At 44.1% G+C, this 20,643-nt stretch overlaps 1 protein-coding gene across 10 annotated transcripts in view; it reads right to left on the reverse strand.

The window, feature by feature from the left end:
* Window positions 1-20,643, reverse strand: part of ACTN1 (actinin alpha 1) — a gene marked incomplete at its 5' end in the record, with an annotated part of 89,101 nt that overhangs the window by 22,562 nt on the left and 45,896 nt on the right. For all 10 annotated transcript variants that reach the window (XM_084263381.1, XM_084263389.1, XM_084263387.1 and 7 more), the window contains 5 exons: window positions 1,138-1,223; window positions 2,880-2,961; window positions 11,016-11,094; window positions 11,728-11,815; window positions 12,923-13,009. In XM_084263381.1, the coding sequence (XP_084119507.1) occupies window positions 1,138-1,223; window positions 2,880-2,961; window positions 11,016-11,094; window positions 11,728-11,815; window positions 12,923-13,009 (422 nt within the window). The remainder of the gene's footprint in view (window positions 1-1,137; window positions 1,224-2,879; window positions 2,962-11,015; window positions 11,095-11,727; window positions 11,816-12,922; window positions 13,010-20,643) is intronic.

Raw genomic sequence — 20,643 nt, forward strand, 5'->3', positions numbered from 1 at the left:
AGAGGCACCCCTCCCACCCCCCCAATCCAGGGGAACCCCAAGCTGAGGATCCGGGCTCTGCACCTTCACAGCTGCGGTCCAGGGGCCTGGCCCAAGGATGAAAAGGGGCTGTTGGGAGGGTTTCTGCACACCGAGGAGCTGGAGATCAGAGCCTTCCTACACAGAGAGCTTCCTACACAGTATCTGCTCTGCTGCAACATGCACTGCCTGTTCCTATGGCACTGAAGTACAGGCAGCTGCTTGGTTTGGCCGAGAGATGTTTAGAATGTTTCACCCACAAAATGGTTTCCCTGAAGTGACTCTATTACCAACAGGAAAACAACTGAGCCAGACACAGCAAGGACTCAACTGCCTCGTTACCAGCATGGCTGGTGAGAAAATAGGAAAAGGAAACAAATGAACAAAACCAGGCATCTCAGTCATGATAAGCAATGCTCTGTTTGCAAAATCACCATGGGCATATTCGTTAGACATGCTTTGTAAGCCCCAGAGGAACTGGGACTGAATTTGTGGCACAATTCAAGAAAGCAGCAGGTTCAGACCTTGAAGCAAGGGTGCAAGCAACCTGCAGCACATCTAAGGTAAAAGAGAAAGCTTTGGGTATCCATTGAACCCTCCTTAAAACTACTAAAGTCAGATCTGTCCCTCCACCTTTGAAAAAGAAAAATAAGTGAACAGCTATCAGAATCATCTCCAGTGGGGACAGGGGCTGCAGTGTCCTACTAAGCAGAGCATCTTTGCAGTGCTCTCCACCTCTGTGAGATCGAGCAGCTCTGCTCTGCTCAGATCTCCCTGGAAGAGAGGGTGCAGGTCCTTGACTGCCAGGGTAACAGTTTGGAAGGCAAACAGAGAAGGCAGAGCAGAGCTCCCCACTCCCTTGGATCCATGTGGTTCCAAGGTGCTGGCATACACAAGTGCCACTGGAAGTACTACTGACCACAGGGAAACAGGACTCCTGGCTCCCTTGTCCCAAGTATTATGTCTGGGGCACCACTTTGAACCAACAGCCAACTCTACCAAGAACATAATAATAAAGATGCCCGTAGCTAGAGAGGAAAGAGAGAAAGAAAAAAAGGTTTGGACATTAGCAACGGCACCAGGTGTGCTCTGTGGAGGGAGCTTGGGATCCTGTGATACCTTCTGGGCTCCTGAGAAGGCGTGGTAGAAGCTAGAAACATAGGTCATGATGGCTTTCTCGTCAGGACGGGCAGTTCCAACAATGTCTGTCAAAAAAAACCTCACGTTAAGAGCATAATCAATTGATGAGAGGAAAGCAAAGGAGAAGGAAAACCACAACTGTCCAGGAGGTGTGCTGGGCTATATGCTTGTCATAGCAACTTGACAGGGCTTCCCAGCATTCCCTGGAAGATGTGTGTCTCAGAAACCAGGATCACCCTCCTGGTTCCCCTCCCTCATGATAAATTTGCTTCCAGGGTCTGGACAGGATAATGCAGCCGTATGTCAGCATCTCGTGTCACAGGATTTCCCCGTCCTGCGAACATTACTATAAATGGGAGGGTGGAGTCAATCCAAACTGGCAGCAAGTTGACAGGGCTTTTAAAGATGTATTATACTGCAATTCCTCCACTCAGTTCTTCAGGAAAGATCCTTTCTCCCCTTCCTTTCCATGCCCCCATCCTCCATTTCAACACAACGATGGCTTGAATTTCAAAAAGCCCTTTCATTAGTTTCAGGGAAACTCAACACCTCCAGAGATCAGAATTAATGGTGTGGAGGAATGCACATTAGCTCCACTCCATGAGGGAGGAGAGTGATCAGCAAAGAGCAATGGAAACTCCTGCAAAAGGGGCCCTCCTCCATCACTGCTAGCTTTGCTGAGATCTGAAGCTAGATCCACTTATTTTGCTGCTGGCTTTATTTCCTACAGAATGTCAGGAAGCACTTGAATCTACTCCAGAAACCTCATGATCTGTTTTGACCTCAGCATGATGAATGCAGGGAAAGCAACACTCATCCCTGGGGATGGGAAATACTGCCTAAGAATACGAACGTCGTAGTTACCCAAATACAGGTTCAGTGGCTTCAGCTGCCCTATCCCCACATTTTCCCTCCTTGTTCCTCTCACTCCTTTATTTAGCAAAAGCCTTTAACTGCTTCTTCTGTCCAAACCAAGCCTGAAATACAGCTTCTACCATTGAAACCAGCTGGCTTCAGGCACACAGCCAACAAACAGTGAACTATTTCAGGCTGTTGTTTGCACTCCAGAGTTACAGTCTTCAAAGTCTATTGCCAAGCTGGTCTTGACAAGGCTTTGAAAAGAAACCCTTGCTGTCTCAGTGGCCTCAGGGAAGCAGTCACAGTCAGTAGCAAAAGCACCTCCGAACAACACAGATCTCTGTCTTGGTCTCCAGACCTGGTCAGTGAGGGATCTTCAGGCCCAACACTTCTAAGTAGTCAAGAAGCAGCAGTATATCACACTGTCCTGGTTCTGGCCAGATCATGCCCCACAAGGAAGATCACCAGCAATGTCAGAAAGAGCTCAGAAAAAAAAATATAATTCTGGAGCAAAAGGAACACAGTCCTGCACCATACATTAACTCAGTATTAATCCTGATTATTGAAAGGGAACACTTCAGTCTGCAGTGGACATAACCAGGTTCCTTGTCTCTGTCTTGTGTGTCAACCCGAGGTTAAGATCTCCACATCATACTCAGAAGACCAAGGGGCATGGGAGGAAAAGGAAGCAGAACATGTGATTCATTATTCCACTGTAACTGTTTCCCTGTATGTTTAGTATGTGGTGACAGAGGGAGCATTCAGAGGTTACTGAATTCTTGCACAATGCAAGTCCACCTAGAAGTGCCAAATTTCTTGAGAAAAAAAGGAAGTTAAAAGTTACTGAGTTCTTTCTACTTTACCTTCTGCATCCAGCATCTTGGGAATATCCAGGTATTTCTCAGCCACATCAAAAGCTGTATTTAGATTAGTGAGAGGATCATCCTGAGAAAGAAACAGAACCAGAGCATAAGCATTGACTTGTAGCAAGGTACACAGCATATCTCTCAAAACAGAGCCATTGTGCTTGGCTTGACTCAGGTAATTGTGCTGTCCAGACAAAATTATGTCTGAATCCTCACATAGCAGGATGACATAATTAGCTTCCTTTCAAAAGCAGAGCCTGGAGACTCATGATATGTTAATTAACATATAATCTATGCACTTGCAACAAGAAAGAATAATACATTTTGCCTTGAACCTAGTTTAAAATAAAATTAGCTTCACATCACACTAGCAGTAAGCAGCCAAATCTCACATTTACGTCTCATGCTTATATTAGGTTTGCAACTTCCATTTTAAAGAGCTGCAGAGCAGTGTTATCTGTTAGAACATCTAAGTGACACTAAAATAGTAACAACATCTGCAACAGGTGCTGTCCTTAGCTAGTGTAGTTTGTTAAACATCAGTTGAGTGGGAGGAAGAGAAATGTTTTAACAAATCTCTACAAAATATATATATATATTTTTTAAATGTACCCATTTTTTCTGAGTATTGCTTTTCCTTCTAAGCACACAGGACTCATTTCCTTAGCACATTTCTATTCCTCTCTATATAAACTTTCTGCTGTGGCAGGATGCACTTCAGATACAGACATCAATACACAGTAATCAAATCCTAAACAAAGTTAAATGTGACTTATTGCATCATGAGTCATATAACAAAGATAACCAGATTTTAAAGGGCCACACAAGAGACTATGAAACACAGATGTCACTGGAAATGAAAGATCTCTGCAAATTGTTTCCAGTATTAAAATATAATGATCAGCAACAAGATACCTACCAACCTGTGTGAGACCCTCACAGAAGCCCGATTCATATATTCCTGTATATCCATGATACTTGTTCTGAAAGGTCAATCCACTTAGTGGATGACAAATGACATTTGCACTATCAGTTCCTACTGCCAGGACAGGTGGCTTCTGCTGGAGGAAAGATGGTGCAGAAACTGCTAGTGTTTAGTTACCATGTTTGCTATGTGTCTTTTGGAGAGAGGTAGGATGGGGGGGTACTCTTGATCCTTTTTGTCATTTGTGCCACTCACACCAAGGCCCCACCTTAAACGTTAGGAAATAGGGAGTATAATTACCTCACCTTCTTTTTAGAGTGGCATCCACGTTATGTTCCTTTTCTAGTTGAGATACTGCATCTTTGCTTACTGTTTTGACTTGGAAGATTAAGCTGCTACTAAACTCTAACCAAGAGGCAGTTTTCTTTGAACCCATCCAGCACCGAATGAAGTTACACAGGTTGGGGCAGACAGAGCACAGGTATGCAGAGAAGTTCTTTTGTGGCACTGGTCATTATGTAGCCCTCAGGTTACAGAAGTTTGCTGCATTTCCCTAGGAACTATGTGTATTAGGTTGGCATCCCGTATCAGTATCATCTTCCTTTGGGTGAACATCTCCAGTTTCCCAAAGTAAATCACACAGAGAGGCCATCAAAATAGACATGGACCAGTGATCTGTATTTAGCCCACTGGGACTGGTCACTATTAAGCAAGGAAAACACTGCATGAGCATACTGTGATGAAAGCAGCAGCTGTCACACATGGTAACAGGCCTCCAGCTCCGTGTCCAATAGCATTTTATCCCTACATAATACACTTTCAATGGTGACTACATCATCCTGTGCCATGGAATTAGAAGCTGGTACTGTTTCAACTTCATCCTACTTGTCTCTTGTGCCTGTTGTGGAGAAATTTGAATGAACCTGATGTGTAACCAAAAACCTTATCTGAGCTGGGGAGAATAGCTTGTAGATAACACACCTTACTCATTATGTGTAGACAGGGCCCTAGCTCCAGTTAGGAAGGAAAAGCAATGCCCTTTCACTCAAGGACAGGAGCATCCAGAAATACCAAGTGGCAGCTCCCTTGTCACATTTCCCCTAGTCCACATGCCATCTTCTTCTTCTGTAGAAATGCCATTGCTATGAACCAAGTGTCATCCTATGCTGACCACGACCACCACGACGTTACTAACACCCTGACAAGTGTGTTTAGCATTAAGACTGACCCTTCCTTAGCACTGACCACCTGGATGAGCTGTCTGAAGATCTGTCAGCCTCTCCCAGAGGAAAGAGAGTTAAGCAAACTCCCTGCAGATAGCTTCCCTATCAGTTTGAAAGTAACAAAACCAGGAGTAATGTTCCCAAAGGTTAAAAAGAAATTTTAATCTGGAAGTTGGGAGAGGTTTCCTGATAGGAAAACTTACTGGGCTTGGGCACTCCCAAAGGAAGAGCTGGAAGTCTTAACATGCAGGAAACTGGAAACTCAGCTAGATGAAGCCAATAGACTTCTACTTCATATGTATGAAGATGTGTGATCACATAAGTCTCTTGGGGAATGAAACTGAAGACAGTACTAGGGAAAGCAAGCTACTTATATCTAAGACTGGCTCAAAGATGATCAGAGAGCTAAATCTAAACAAGACCCTGTTCCCTGGAGGAAAATCTTCACCCCTCATGGACAGTGGAGCATGACAAAGGTGATGCTTCTCTGTGTAAGAGACAGGGTTTCCCTGGGGACTTGTCCAGGACTAAAGCATGGCCCTATGAAAGTCCTCTAACTCCACTGCCTTCAGTTCCACCCCACTGTACACCAGCTAATTTTTATTTCAAATCACCTATTTCAGTCAACCCCCACAAAAAGTAGTAAAGACTGGCTCTGGCAGGTCCAAGCCTTGGAGTGCAGTACAATAGCTGCAGGCACACTTCAGGGACCCAAAGGCATCAAAGCAAGTAAAAGCCAAATCACCTGTCCCCTGATTCCTTCCACAACTGAAACACACATTCAGAAGAACACTGACCCTGGTGAGACGCAGAGATGCATCAATTCCTACTCTGCTTATGTGAACATAGAAATGGCAGAAAAATGAAGAGCAGTAACTTGCTGGGCCAACCATGAGGAAAACTATAGTTTTATCCCAGAGGAATTATGTTGTTAAAACAGTGGCAGATACCAAACCTGTCCTAAACAAATGCCCACCTGGCACATTCTTTGCTTTTGCTGATTAAAGACTATCGTGGCTCCTCCTTTTTCACCACCACCCTAGTTCACACAGGGAATCTTTTCTCCTCTTCCAGCTACTTCCACATCCTTGGAGCACACAAGGTTGCCATGGCAATTATTGCAGTGTGACATTAAAAAAGTAATCTTCTATTAATTAGTGATCAGGAAAGGAGATGGAGGGGGAGGAAAATTGAGAGAGAGCAAGCGCTGTAGTAATGTAGTAATATCTGCCAGTGTTGAAGACACCAGGAAAGAAATCCAATTGGTACAACTCATGTTTTCAGAAACATCTGTAATAAATGCACCCAACACAGCAGCACAGGGAACACGCTTCTAAATGGACTGCAGTATATGATGGGGTGTCTGAGCCATCAATTATTGCACTTGATAAAAAGATCTTGGATGTGGCTCAGAGTTGAGCTAGAGTCAGGGATAAAAAGAAGACAAGAAACCCTATCTTCTGCATATCCATCATATGTAGACCATGAGCTGAATGTGAGCTGAACAAGCACAGACAGACCTAAACTGAATAGAAACCATCTAACCAAATGAGTAGCTGTGGTGTCAAGGAATCACCAACACAAAGCTGGGTGGACTTGCACGTTTTATTCTGGGGCCTGGACTATATAAGCAACTTCAGCTAGGCAATGCATATAGACAGAAAAGAATTGTGCTTGCTCCACTAGTATAGTTAAGACTTGGAAAAATAGCTAAGAACATAAACTCAGTACAGAACTGCTGACAGAAGAACTTGCTAACTTTTGGAAATGTGACATGCAGCTTTTTTTGCTAGCACACACTGCCAACACAGGATCTGTAGCACAGACAGAGCCTCTGTGAAGGAGCAGAAAGCACTAAACCTGTACAAGAATGCTGCCCAAGCAGGAGGCACAAGGGACACCTCTTGGCAGCTGGGCCTGATGTTTACCTCTCTCTCTTACACGTGCATGTGTACCCAGTAACACACACAACACCGCCAAAGGCGCACACAGCTGAGACACCAAGAATCACTCCCTAGTGTTAGAAGAGACCTGGGGATGGACCTCTCATCTACTGTTTACTGTGATGGCTACTTCTAAGCTGCCTTTCTTGTGTAATTCTCTGCAAGGTAAGTCTTGTGCAGAGCCAGGGATGATTCAAAGAGTTGGAGTTGGTTGGTTTATTTACTTGGTTGTTTTTGAGGGAAGGAGAGAGAGGAAGGTAGCACTCAAGGAGAAGGGCAACCATCAGCTGAACTGAGCCAAGGGGAAGAGAAAGAAGCCGTAAAGGAGGAAGCAAGTGACAGAAATAGTCCATGCAAATACTGATTAGGAAGGTGCCATATTTAGACATTCTACAAATGGGTTTCAAAGATCTAGCATAAAAAAAGACTACTTCTCTTCAGCACACATGAACTGCCAGAGCTGCAGGCTAGGCTCTGAGCTAAGTTCTTTCCATCTATTTGCTTAAGATTTTGGCCATCGATTTTTTTTGTTGTGGTAGAGTTCTCAAACATGCACTTAATCTCATACCTTCAGAGTAAGTGAGGCAGAACAATAATAAAAATGATACAGAAAGAGTCAGAAGACTGCAGAGGGAACCTGATGAAGGATGGGAACAAAGAAGAGGGGAGAACAAAGCATGCTGGTTCCCTTTAACCTTACTCCAAGGAGAACAATCCCTTCCAATCTACACTGATTTTTGGCTTGGAACTCCATCCTCTCCTTCACCATAGAAAGCCTGCAGGCAACATGACCAAAGAACTTTCCCCTACTGTTGTTGGATTTGGCTTTGGGTTTTGTTGGTAACAGAGAATGTTGTAGTATTTGCTGTGTTTGTCAGACACACTATGTAGCTCTGATAATTCTTGGTTTTTATTGCTGCTGTTTACATAAACAGGTACAGTCTCTCCCCACTGTTTATTCATCATGTGCTGACTCCAGACACTAAAACTGATCAGGTGATACAACTTACTGCTCTGCAAAACAGTAAAGATCTAAAAGGTAACTGAAGAGCAGATCAGGGATTGTGCAATTCATTGCCTCAAGGATGCAGCTAATTTATCTCATTTACATACTGTCTATCTGCACAGTGATCCAAGAGCCCAGGTCTATCAGTGATGGTCTTCTATGTTTATTTCCCTAGCTAATTTTGAGCATGGACACAGTTTATAAACACAGTTTATAAACACACAGCCTAAGAGTTCAGATGGTCAAACCTTTTGTGTATTAGCTCCAGTAACAACACATGAATTATGCTCTTGGTGACATTTCACTCCACATGGGCAGAGATACAGTGAAACCAGATCTCAGCAGACTGCAGGAAAGCTAGTAGGATGAGAACTGGCTTTGGTCTTCCATCACCCTGCTGGGTCAACACACCACAGGCAGCACAGAACACTGAATGCTTATTCTCATCATCCACTCAGCAGTCTCATCCCCAAGACACACAGGAAGCAAACTTAGGAGCAGCTAAATATCGTGTTACCAGTGTCAATTTATAAAGTAAGATTGAGAGTTTATAGCAAATGCTTTTCTGGCACCTGATACCTACATGCCAGGATGTAGGCTCTAGTGGACACGAGTGCCCAGTTTACCCCACTGCCATGAAGGCTGGAACACATCTGTATTTCTGGAGTGATGGGGGATCTTAACAGGTGACTGTACTGGAGGCTGAAGTGAGCCTACCTGGTACTGACTGGGAAAAACACCCCATTGTCACTGGCCTAGAGGCTCCATGCCTGGCTGGAGAAGCTGGTTGTTAAAGTACCTGGTTAAAGTACATCATGTAGATGCCCACATACCCAAGAGTCGAGCCACTAAAGAATATCAGAACAACTAGCAGGTGGATCAGGCTGCTAAGGTTGAAGTGGCACAAATAGATCTGGATTGGCAATGTAAGAGGGAATTATTTATAACTTGCTGGGCCCATGACACCTCAGGCCATCAAAGAAGAGATGCAACGAACAGATGGGCTTGTGATTGAGGGGTGGACTTGACCATGAATGTTATCTCAGAGGTCATCCATGAACGTGAAACGTGCTGCAATCAAGCAAGCCAAGTGGTTAAAGCCTCTGTGGTAGAGAGGATGATGGCTGAAATAGAAATATGGGGAGGCCTGGCAGATCAATGACATAACTCTCCCACAAACCTGCTGAGGCAAGCACCATGTGCTTACAATGGTGGAAGCAACCATGGGATGGCTGGAAACATATCCCATGTCTCATGCCACTGCCTGGAACAGGACCCTAGGCCTTGAAAAGCAGGTCCTCTGGTGATAGGCACCCCAGAAAGAATTAAGTCAGATAATGGAACTCATTTCTGAAACACCCTCATAGACACCTGAGCCAAAGAGCATAGCATTGAGTGGGTGCATCACATCCCTGTCATGCACCAGCCTCTGGGAAAACTGAATGGTACAATGAGTTGCTAAAGACTACACTGAGACCAACGGCTGATGGGACCTTCAAACACTGAGATACACATTTAGCAAAGGCCACCTAGTTAGTTAACTCCAAGGGATCTACCAGTTGAGCTGGCCCTCCTCAATCAAGACTTCCACTGTAGAAAGAAATAGAGTCCCCATAGTGTGCACAAAGAATACGCTGGGGAAGACAGCTTGGGTTATCCCTGCTTCATGCAAAGGCAAGCCCATTTGCAGAATAGTTTTTGCTCAAGGACCTGGGTGTACTTGGTGAGTGATGCAGAAGGATGGGGAAGTCCAATGTGTACCCCAAGGGGACCTGATTTTGGGTGAGACTAGTCAATATAGCAAATAAATTAGAAACTCTGTGATGTTACTTGCTAAATAACCCTGCCATTGTATATTACCCTAGCTACAATTGCTGTATGCTGTATCAATGGTATCACAGTAAGGATGAATGAAGGATGAGTGCCATGATGATGGAATTGTAACTGGCCTCAGCAACAAGAGCCCAGCAACAACTTTGTGGAAAATGGTGATGCTTAGTGGAACTGCTGGATCTGGGCATGACATAGATGGTATTGAATAAGGGGTGCATTATATCTTGGGTTAATTTTCATTGTAGCAGCTGGTGTGATGCTATGTTTGGGAGTTAGGATGAGAGCAATGTTGATAACATACTGATGTTTTAGTTGTTGCCAAGCAGTGAAGAACTTTTCAGCTTTACATGCTGCCCTGCTAACAAGAAGGAAAGGGGCACCCAGGAAGCTGTGAGGGGACACAGCCAGGACAGGTGGCACTAATTAATCAAAGAGGGTATTCTGTACCAATGACATCATGCTCAGCATAAAGGGAGGGTGGTGGAGGAGGAGTGCCTGGCTCCAGAATGTGTGGCTTGGGGACGGTCCAGCCTCGGAACTACTCTGAGCTGTATGGTCCGAGTTGTGTGGCTCAGTGAGAAACCGCATTTGTGTATCGTGAGTTTTGTATATTTTGCCATAAAGTCCTGTTACTGTTATTTCTCCCTTCCTATCCTTTTAACCCAACCCACGAGGTTTCCCTTTGCCTTCCCATTCCCCCTGTGTGGTACTTAGCTCCCAGCTGGGGCTAAATCACAACACAGGAGAAGGCTGGTACTGCAGATGGCTCAGTACTAAGCTGGAAGCATGTGGCAAGTGTCCAGTGAGGGTACACAGATCCCTCAATGACCACCAGGCAATCCGTTTCTATCCAACTCTCCACAGAAATGTTAAGTCTGATGTGACTCACTAGACTGTGACATTAGCACAGAACTACTCTCACATTTGGTGCTAATGAATTTGCCAGCTTTTGCTCATCAGCTGAGACAGGGGCATGTGTGTCTCATGTACCGCAGCCTGAAAGCAGGGAAAGTCAAGTAGGAAGCTCATTAAGTTCACACTTCAGTAAGAAGCCTGAATGTACTGATTCATCCCTCCCTCCAGTCCTGCAACTGCCTGCCAGCTTGCGCTGAAGTTCTCCAATTATGTCTATCAAGCTAATTCTTCTCCCTCTTTACTTCCAAGGAACCAAGCATCTGCTTTGATGAACAAATTGAGCTGTACCTTTCGTAGCTTCCCATAGTCGATGAGCTCTGGACGGTGCCTGTGAATTAACGCGCAGAAACCAAGGCCGTCCTTCCAACTGCAAGAGAGAGAGAAGAGAGCTCAGTCAGGGAGACAGACACAGTCACAGGCATGAGCACAGGGGAAGGAACCAAGACAGCAGGATTACTAATTCTGGTTTGGTTTCTAGCTAACAATGCTTCTGTAAGCGCTGGGAAGGAAGCGTCTTGTACCTGCATGAAACTGCAAGAAAGATCTCTTAAAACCCCTACAAAAGCCCACTGTGGTTAGGACTTGACCTCTGCATCACCAACTCCTTTCTGCCAGTCCTCTATGCTGAACTCTGTACCTGTCCTGTGGAGCATGCAAGGACAGGTGTAGAGCTCAGAGTTGAGAAGAGGTGTGTAGATAGAAGCCCTGAAGGAGAAATAAGTGCACTCCTCAGGGAAAAGGCAGATGCCCATAGCTAGCTCCATGGTTGGCATGGATAGCACTTAAGCTCTCAAAGTGCTTTACATACAGCTCTCCACAACATGCTGGAAAAAGCACTATCATGAAGAATCTTCACTGGAAGATCTGATAGTTTGGTAACAGTAAGAGCAGAGCTAGAAAACCTCTCACCCCTTCCCAACTCAGCCATACTACGAAGTTTCTGGTGTTATTTCATGGATCCTATACATATTGTAAAGCTAACTTCTTGCCTGTAACTCACCTGATATGGAAGTTCTGGATGTTTACATTTTTGTAGGGGGCTGTCTTCCTCTGACACCATAACAAAAGACCTTCTTTAGCAGATGTCTCTAGAGAAAGAAAGCACACCAGTTAACTCATTTTCTTCAAAAGCAGGAGTCTCTGGAGCATATGCTGGAAAAACATGATGCAGTCCTCTTGTAAATTCCTTGTTTGGAAGAGTCTACTGGGATAGATTTGCTGTTATTATTTTCTTAATTAGGTTCTGTAATATGCTTTTCTGGATTAGAGAATAGAGTTGGCTTAGCCATCCTTTTGAGCTGCTTGTAAATTCTTTTACAAGAAGAAGATATTTGAAAGCAGCCCTGAGGAGAAGAACTTGGGGGTGTTTGTTGATGAAAAGCTCACCATGAAGCTATCTATCTTTGAGGTCCCTTCCAACTCAACCTGTTCTATGATGTGTGAAACTCTTCTTGATATATCTGAACCTGGACAGAAACGTCAGTGAGATGGCAGGGCAGCTTGGGAAGGATAGCTCCCTAGGATCTTCCAGTGACTCGCTCTAAGAGCACATTCTGGGTCTTTTAAGCGGCAATGCCATTTAGTTACCTCAGCTGTTCATTGTTGAACAGTGGCTGGAACAAATTTAAGATTTTGTCATGGTTCAATCCAGCAGACAGCTCAAGCTACCACACAAACATTTGCTTGCTCCCTCTTTCCCCAGTTGGATGGGGGAGAGAATCAAAACGGTAAAAAAAAAAGGTAAAATTTGTGGGTTGAGATAAAGACAGTTTAATAGGACAGAAAAAGATCATGAAAATTACAATGACAATGATAACATCAATGAATATACAAGAAAAGCTAACAAAGTGATGCCCAACACAACTTCTCATCACCTGAAGCTGATACCCAACTAGTTCTTGAGTGGGACTGCCTCCTGCCCCCTCCTTCCCCCACTCAAACCCCCAGTTATATATGAATCATGGTATCATATGGTATGGAATATCCCTTTGGCCTGTTTGGATCAGCTATGCTGTGTCCCCTCCCAGCTTCTTGGGCACCAGCCCCTTTCTCGTTGTCAGTCCAGTGTGAGAAGCTGAAAAGCCCTTCACTGCTTGGTAACTAAAATAAGCAGCACGTTATCAACATTAAACTCATTCTCAGTTCAAAACACAGCACTACACCAGCTGCTAGGAAGAAAACCAGGACAGGTTTACCTTCAACTGAGATATCCTGAATGGCAAAACGAAGGATGATGGTCCAGATCATTCCAAGAGTCATTTTAACATTGCCATCCACGATTTCTAGGGAAAAAAGAAAAGGTAGAAAGATAAGATATAGAAAGTATCGAGTGGCAAGTGCAAATAGTGGTAAAACAGGAGCATTAGAGAGCATTCCCTTTTGCAGAAGGGAGAATTGGAATTCCAGCTGAATACTGTTCTTTCCCACCTCCTCAGATGCTCTGCTGGTACAGAAAAGTCTTACCCAGTAGTACTCAATAATTAGACTGGTTCTCTTGCAGTATAATACTGAGTGTAAAGCAGACAGCCGTGATCCAATGAAAAAGGGCCTATTTAGATTAGTGTAATTCCCCACAGGGGCCTAAACATACCTCGTTCCTGTTTAATTTCTATCAATTAGTTGCCATATAAACCAAACTGGGGAAAAGAAAAGCCTTCCTCTCTCACTCTGATATGTCTGCTCCAAGTCACTAACATAACTGCCATAGTGTAATTATACCAGAACCACCAGTCTGACTTCCCAGTGCAGATGAGCTCAGACAGCTGGTTTTGTCATGTGGACAAAATAACCCAAGAAAACAAATATCAGCATTTTAATTTCAAACATGCCTAAACACTTGTTTCAAACAAGCCTGAATACACCAGACTGCCTGCACAGAACTTTTCAGTCATGTAATCGCCAAAAGACACAATACAGCATTCCTCAAAGTACATGCATCCGGCTTGAAGAGGCACCAAAGACTCATGCTGACCAGCCTGAGCACACTGTAAGATAAACTAAAATGTTATGCATGTGCTTTACTGCTCACTGGATTCCACAAAATAAATCAGCAAGGGTCAACAACTCAGGTTTTAGGAAGTGACTGCTTGCGTGTATGAAGTATGATCTGTTTAGGATGGGGGATCAAGCTTCTGGGGGGGATGCTGGCCCAGAAAAGGGACTTCTGCCATGTATAAATTAGTACTAAACAGTCCAAATGGTGAGCAGCTGGGTCTCAAGAGCTGATCCTCAGCAGCTACAAAAATTCTCCACAGACTATATATACATGCTATAAAATTTACAGCATTCACTTTTTTGGATGGTGAAACTCGCTGAGCTGCTTTCTCCTACTCATTCTCTGGCAGGATCTTGCACGGCAGAAGGATCTTTCACAAACAAATGACAAGTTACAAGCATGTTTTCAGTAAGAAAAATGTTAAAATTAACCTACTGTTTGGAGGTAAAATAATTCAAGTCTTAACAAGGCTGCAGGAAACCGTTTTTGTACTAGTGCAGCCACCTTTGTGTCACTGCTTCCATAAAGCTGCCCAGCAGGAACACGTGCTCTGGGGCAAGGAGAAATTTGGAGTTTGGGCAAGTACCACCTGTCTGGATCCTGTCACAAAAGTAACAATATTCGAAATTTTCCTTTTAAGCTGTTAATACAAAAAGTTTTACTTCTTACCAAAAGTTTTCCAAAAATAAACCTCGGTGTATTCCAAACCAATAGACAAGTAACACACACACCCCAAACACATTGTTCCAGAAACCATGCCCATCTGGTCAAAAATCCTGAAAGCTTGAGATTTAGCAATACATGTGGTGCAACTTCCAGAGTAAATCAGAAGGATAATCTCCACCGTGCTTTGACATGCATCTGCGTTAGGGATTTACAGATTTAAAAGACAGAAAACAAGGCACGCCACCTTGCTCTGCTGCAGTGAAGCCCCGTGTCTGCTGCTCACTCCTTTCTGCATTATGTTTGCCTGCTGACATTTTTCTCAAAAATGAATATTTTACAGGTGTTTTGGGGTCAGGGGGTTACTCTGCTAGGCTGGTGTAAGGAAACATTATGTGATGGCAAGTATATTCAATTCTGCATTTTTTGTATTCTCCACTCCTCCAATAAAGCACCCCGATCAACTTAAGGAAAAATCCTTACTAGTGCCACAAATACCTGAGGTACTACAGCTAAAATATAAAAGGCAGCATCCACGTTTTCAGCTTGTTTTGTTCATGTGATGTATCTGCGGGGATTTTCAAAAAGCAAAAACCTCCAATGTTTACGAAACCCACATCAGTTGGCAGGAGGACCCCAGGGTATATTTAAGATCTGAAACAAATTGAGCTCTTTATTCTAATGGACTAGATTAAAATCTGATGGCAACACTTGAATGTTGAAAATGCTTTTTGAACACTAATAAATCAATCAGTGAGCTGAAACAGGTAATTAATATTACTGTTCCATGGATTTTAATTGGAAATAAAGGTCAAGATACATAAAACCAGATGGTGTTAAGTTGCTAACGTGGCATTAGAACTCAGTGCTGTGCTCTGGTCATGTTCTCAAGTTCCAGTTTTATAAAGTTTGCTGGTGGAGTTAAGGTGGAAAGCATCTCTTCCTCCCACCCTTCTTTACCACATTACTCATTTAAAAAGGAAGATGTGTGCTTCCTGCTCCCATGTCTGATTCTTCCTTAGCAGTGCCCCAAAACAAAGCTGCTCCGGAAGAAGTCCAGAATATTTCCACCACTTCATCCCTACAGATCATTTTACTTTTTCTTGACATAGAGAAAACCCACCACCCATCAGACAGCTACTGATGCCTAAGATTAGTGAGTGATCTATCCCAGGATTCAGATTTACCACCTGCACTACACCCAGTTCTTTTCTTCCTTTCTTAATTGTGAATGAAGTTGACAAAAGCAGACAAGCATTTTCCATTTCTACAGCTAATGAAAGAGCTGGTTACAAAGTCAGTCAGCCTGATCAGAGAGGCCATACGCTCTTTGGCCCTCACACTGTTTTCCACTCCTGCATCCCTCTTTTTCCTTTAGGATCCCTTCAGCTCCTGCCAGGTCTCTTTCAAATATAATGGAACATGGCCAAGACACAAAAGTGAAAAACGTGGCTGCAAAACAGGTTTGCATGAAGCCTTCTGTGTCCTGCTGATGAAGAGAAAGAAACTCCACAGGAATTGTTAAGAATTTCAGCGTAAGACTACAAAGACAGAACATTCTAATACTTAATTACAGGTACTGTGTTTGCTCCCCACTGATATAAGTAAGGCTCAGCAAAGTGAGAGCAGTTCACATAGGCTAAACACCAGACAGTATCTTTCGCCTGACTGTGCTTTCCAAGTGCTCCTTCTAGGCAGGACCTCTGCAAGCACTGTCTGCACTTCCAACACCACCACCACAGGCAGCTGTTACCTGAACAGCAGCAGCAAGTACATGCTATTAATGTGATTTACATTCAGCTTGTGGGCAGATCAGTTGCTGGCTAACGCTGATGAGGCATCTGCATCCACTGGAAGGCAATTTTTTGCACCAATGAATACACTTCCACTCATCTCCCATTATTATACCAGATACCATGAACAAAATATGCAAAAAGTACAGTACTCACATCCATTTGTTTGACAGCCAATTAAGGGCCTGACAAATATTCAGTCCTTAGGAGCAAGACTAGCTGGCTACACAGATGTGGCCTTTAAAATGCCACTGCCATTTTTAAATGCATGAACTCATTTTGAAAAATGCAGAAATGTTTAAGCTTACTTTTCTACCCTGGCCTGGGTGGTCAGAAGCAGAATCAATGCTACAGGAACTGTTATACGCCTTCTATCCACTTTACAAGTTGCTCATGAGGGCACAGCCTCTGGTCACCCCAGGGAGAGGAGTTGCAGGGGACAAGCAACTGGCAGGGTAGCTTTGTGATCTTGGGAAGTGAAGACATACAGTAACAATGGTGACATAAAAAAAAGGCTATTCTGCATTTTCTTTATCCTAACAAAAGCCAAATAAAGCAGGACAAACATTCACACCAATGTCTTCAGAGAGCATGTTTTTCATGACGGTCCAGCCATGGATGTACATGGGTACAACAATGGGTTGTACATCTCAGCTCCCTAATTGTGAGCAGGCAGGAGACAGGAGCAAATATAATGCTCTGTTTCACTCACTGACATGAAGAAACCTTATTTTCGCCTCTCTTCCACCTTCAAATGTACGCTTGCTCTGCCCGATGCTTCAGGAAGTGTTTTGCTCACACATCAGTGACTCCTACAATTGTTCAAATCTCTAAGCTTTATTTCTAAAATCTCTAAGCTTTATTATATCTTTATTTTTTATTAATGTGAGAATAAGGATCAGTTCAGCCAAAGCTGTCTTTATGCTGAACTGAGCCACATATGTCTAAGAAAGTAGAAGCTTTCTATGCAGATTAGAGGTGCAAATAAAACAGTCTTAGGGTCATATACTTGACCTATTCAATCTGTGGGAGCTAGTAGTAATAGGTGAATGGTTGGACTGGATGATCTTTTAGGTCTTTTCCAACCTTGATAATTCTGTGATTCTGTGATTCTGTCACATCCCAGGAACATTTGACACTAGTATGGAATCTATTACAGCAAAGTAAGGCTCCTGAGGTAACAGATATTTAAAAGCACATGAAAAACCATTTGGAAGCTGTACCAGGCTAGAGCAATACTTGTTTGAGATTTACACAGATTTGCTGTATGCCACAACTGCTTTGATCCTATGGACTTGAGCTAAACAAAAATGTTTAGAAGCATCTTGAATTGTTAACAAAGACGGTTGTAAAAAGCATCTCTTAATCCTCACTGCTTATTCTGTTTGCTTAGTTCACCCTCCACTTAACATGGACATGGAATATGTCCTGCACTCAAGCTGTGTGTAGAAGTCCTCTTCAACTCTGTTTCTCATTCACTGGGACACAGCTGCAGAGCTGCCTTGCAAACAGCAGAGAGGGATCTTTATGAGATGCACTGTGAGATAAATGTCATGAAAACATTGTTTGCTGGCTTTATACTCTGATCAATCACAAGGTTTCACGAGGCTGACCTAAGTCCCTCCTTGGGATTCCTTCTGAAGCTTATTTTTTAACCACCAACTAAAAATTAATAAATTAAGCCAGTACACTGATGTCCAGTAAATTAAACTGTTTGTTTAACCCATACAGAGAACTGCAGGTGAACAGAAGACCCTTCACACAGGACCCCATTGCCCTGCAGACACCCAGAGATGGAGCAGGCTGCCTTGAGGTGAGGAGTGCGCTGCCCTAGCCAGTACCACCACACTGCTGCTGGATGGTGGTTTTCTCCTCTGGGAGAAAAACCACCAGGAAAACTTCCTAGATTGGTCCAACCTAAGGCATTTACAGCTCACTTCTTGGTGCAGTGTCATGGCTACCTTATTGGCTTTTATCTTCTACTTTGCTGCTGCATGACGACTTCTTAAAATCTGAAAGTAACCCCCTAAAATTTATGTTCCAGGAAAGTTTATAATCCCTTCTGTGGACAGAGTTATAACTGTGCTGTTCAAAGAAAAGGTCTGCTTTTATGCCTGATGTGTAATTTACTGTACACCAAGCACCTGGATTGACTGAGCAGAAGCCCCTGCAGCAGCTTACCCTTCCTGGGAAAACCAGAGTCACCTGGATTTGGTTTGGGGGCACAGGCAGTTGCTGGGGTGGTGGAGCTCATCCTGTGATTGCACTTGCATGGCTTGAGCTGGCATCACAGCAAAGGCCCAAGTGCTGTGTATAAAAATCAAAGCTAAGCTTCAGTGCCATGCTACGTTTGGCAGTGTAAGGAAACCCATATGGATAAACAATGTAGCTGCATGGGCACCAGGACAAAGGAAAGCCTGGAACACTTGGCAGGGAAGATCAGGATCACTGTTCAGACAGATAAAAATCATGGCTTCTGTCACAAAATGGCACCTCACACCTCATTCCTGTTGTGCATCCATACTGAATAACTGGGCCCTGGAGATCTTTGGTCATAGACCACTTTACTTGCAAATGATTTCTAAGGGCATGAAATGACCTTAGATGTGCATCTGTGCTGCATAAACAGTACTTGGGGCCAGCAACTCCCTCAGGTTGCTCCTGGGGGGAAAGCTAAGAAAACTGAAGAAAAGTTTTGCATGCAAAACATCAGTATCATTGAGCCTTTCACCTCTTGTGTTTTGCTCTTAAATTCCAAACGCAGTAAACAAGTGTCTGTGATGTCCCTGGACACTGGTTCCAAACTGTTTGAAGTCTCCATAAAGCAGTATATAGAGATCAAGGTCCTGGTAAGGCAAACATAAGCACCTGCAGTGTCTGAGGTATTCTGCCTAGTCTGATGCAGAACAAGTGGCTGGGGGTTCAACACAGGATGGGGACATGTCTTAGAGCTAAGAACTGGCAGGGTGCAGCCCCACAGCTCTCCTGGGGGAGGAATGTTCATCCAGAACTGTATGACAGGCTCATTTCCTGCCTCTTTTGCGAGGTTCCCTGGAGAAACCACGTATTTCCATCTGTAAGATGGAGATAACAAACCTCCCTTCATTTTCTGTGGTCACTGTAAAGACAAACCTAGAAATACCACAGAAGCAGAGTGTCTCCAGAGCAACAGTGACAACATGAGTCTATAGGCAGGACTCACATGGGTCCGGAGCAGAGGAAAATAAGTGTCATTATAAAACACAACCCGGGTAAGATGACAAGTTGTTAAAGGTTTATAAACCAGCAAAAACTCTCTTAGTAACTTGCAAGCTCTTCTGGTTCTCAGGTAACACCCACCCTCTTTGCCCAAAAGACAAAAATCCTACGCAACTCCCTGCATGATCTGCAAGATCATCTTGAGGTGATGCCAATGATGGCCTCTCCATGATACACAGGGTTCTAGCCAGAGCACCCAGCTTTCTGGTGTGCACAACAAGAAGCCTGGAAGGCCTGAAAATTGAGGCCTCTGGGGTCCTTGACCTGTGCTGGGAACTGCACTTGGCCTTTTCCCATGGAATGTCCTACAGCAACAGACCTTTCCCAGCAGCTTTGCAACAAGCTAAATACAAGCAGCTGTGATTGCTTCAATTGACACTTCTCTTAATTTCAGAAAAAAACATCCCAATTAATTTGTTTCTGCTCAATATTTTCCCTAACTCATGAAAAGCAGGAGGGGACCTTCACAGGCTTGAGAAATGGGTCCATGTGAACCACATGAAGTTCATTCAACAAGGCCACATGCAAGGTCCTGCATGTGGGTTGGCACAATCCCAAGCACAACTAGAGGCTGGGCAGAGAATGGATTGATAAGAGTCCCCAGGAGAAAGACTTGGGGGTGTTGATGGATGAAAAGCTCAACATGAGACAGCAATACACGCTTGCATCCTAGAAATCCAACCATGGCCTGGGCTACAGCAAAGCAGCGTAACCAGCAGGTCATGGGAGGTGATTCTGCCCCTCTACTCCACTAGCATGAGACACTATTTGGAGTACTACATCCAGTTCTGGGGTCCTCAGCAGAGGAGAGACATGGAGCTGTTGGAGAGAGTCCAGAGGTGGGCCACGAAGATGACCGGAGGGCTGGAGCACCTCTCCTATGCAGACAGGCTGACAGAGTTGAGCTTGTTCAGCCTGGAGAAGAGAAGGCTTTGAGGAGACCTTACAGCAGCCTTCCAGTACCTTAGAAGGGCCTAACAGGAAAGCTGGGGAGGGGATGTTTAAAAGGGAGTGTAGTGACAGGACATGGGTTAACGACTTTAAGAGAAGGGAGATTTGGATTAGATATTAGGAAGAAGTTCTTCACGGTGAGGGTGGTGAGGCCCTGGCACAGGTTGTCCACTGAATCTGTGGCTGCCCTCTCCCTGGCCATGTTCAAGGCCAGGCTGGATGGGGCTTTGGGCAACCTGGGCTAGTGGAGAGTGTT

Source organism: Gallinula chloropus (assembly GCF_964237585.1).
Source record: "Gallinula chloropus genome assembly, chromosome: 4".
Lineage (NCBI taxonomy): Eukaryota > Metazoa > Chordata > Aves > Gruiformes > Rallidae > Gallinula > Gallinula chloropus.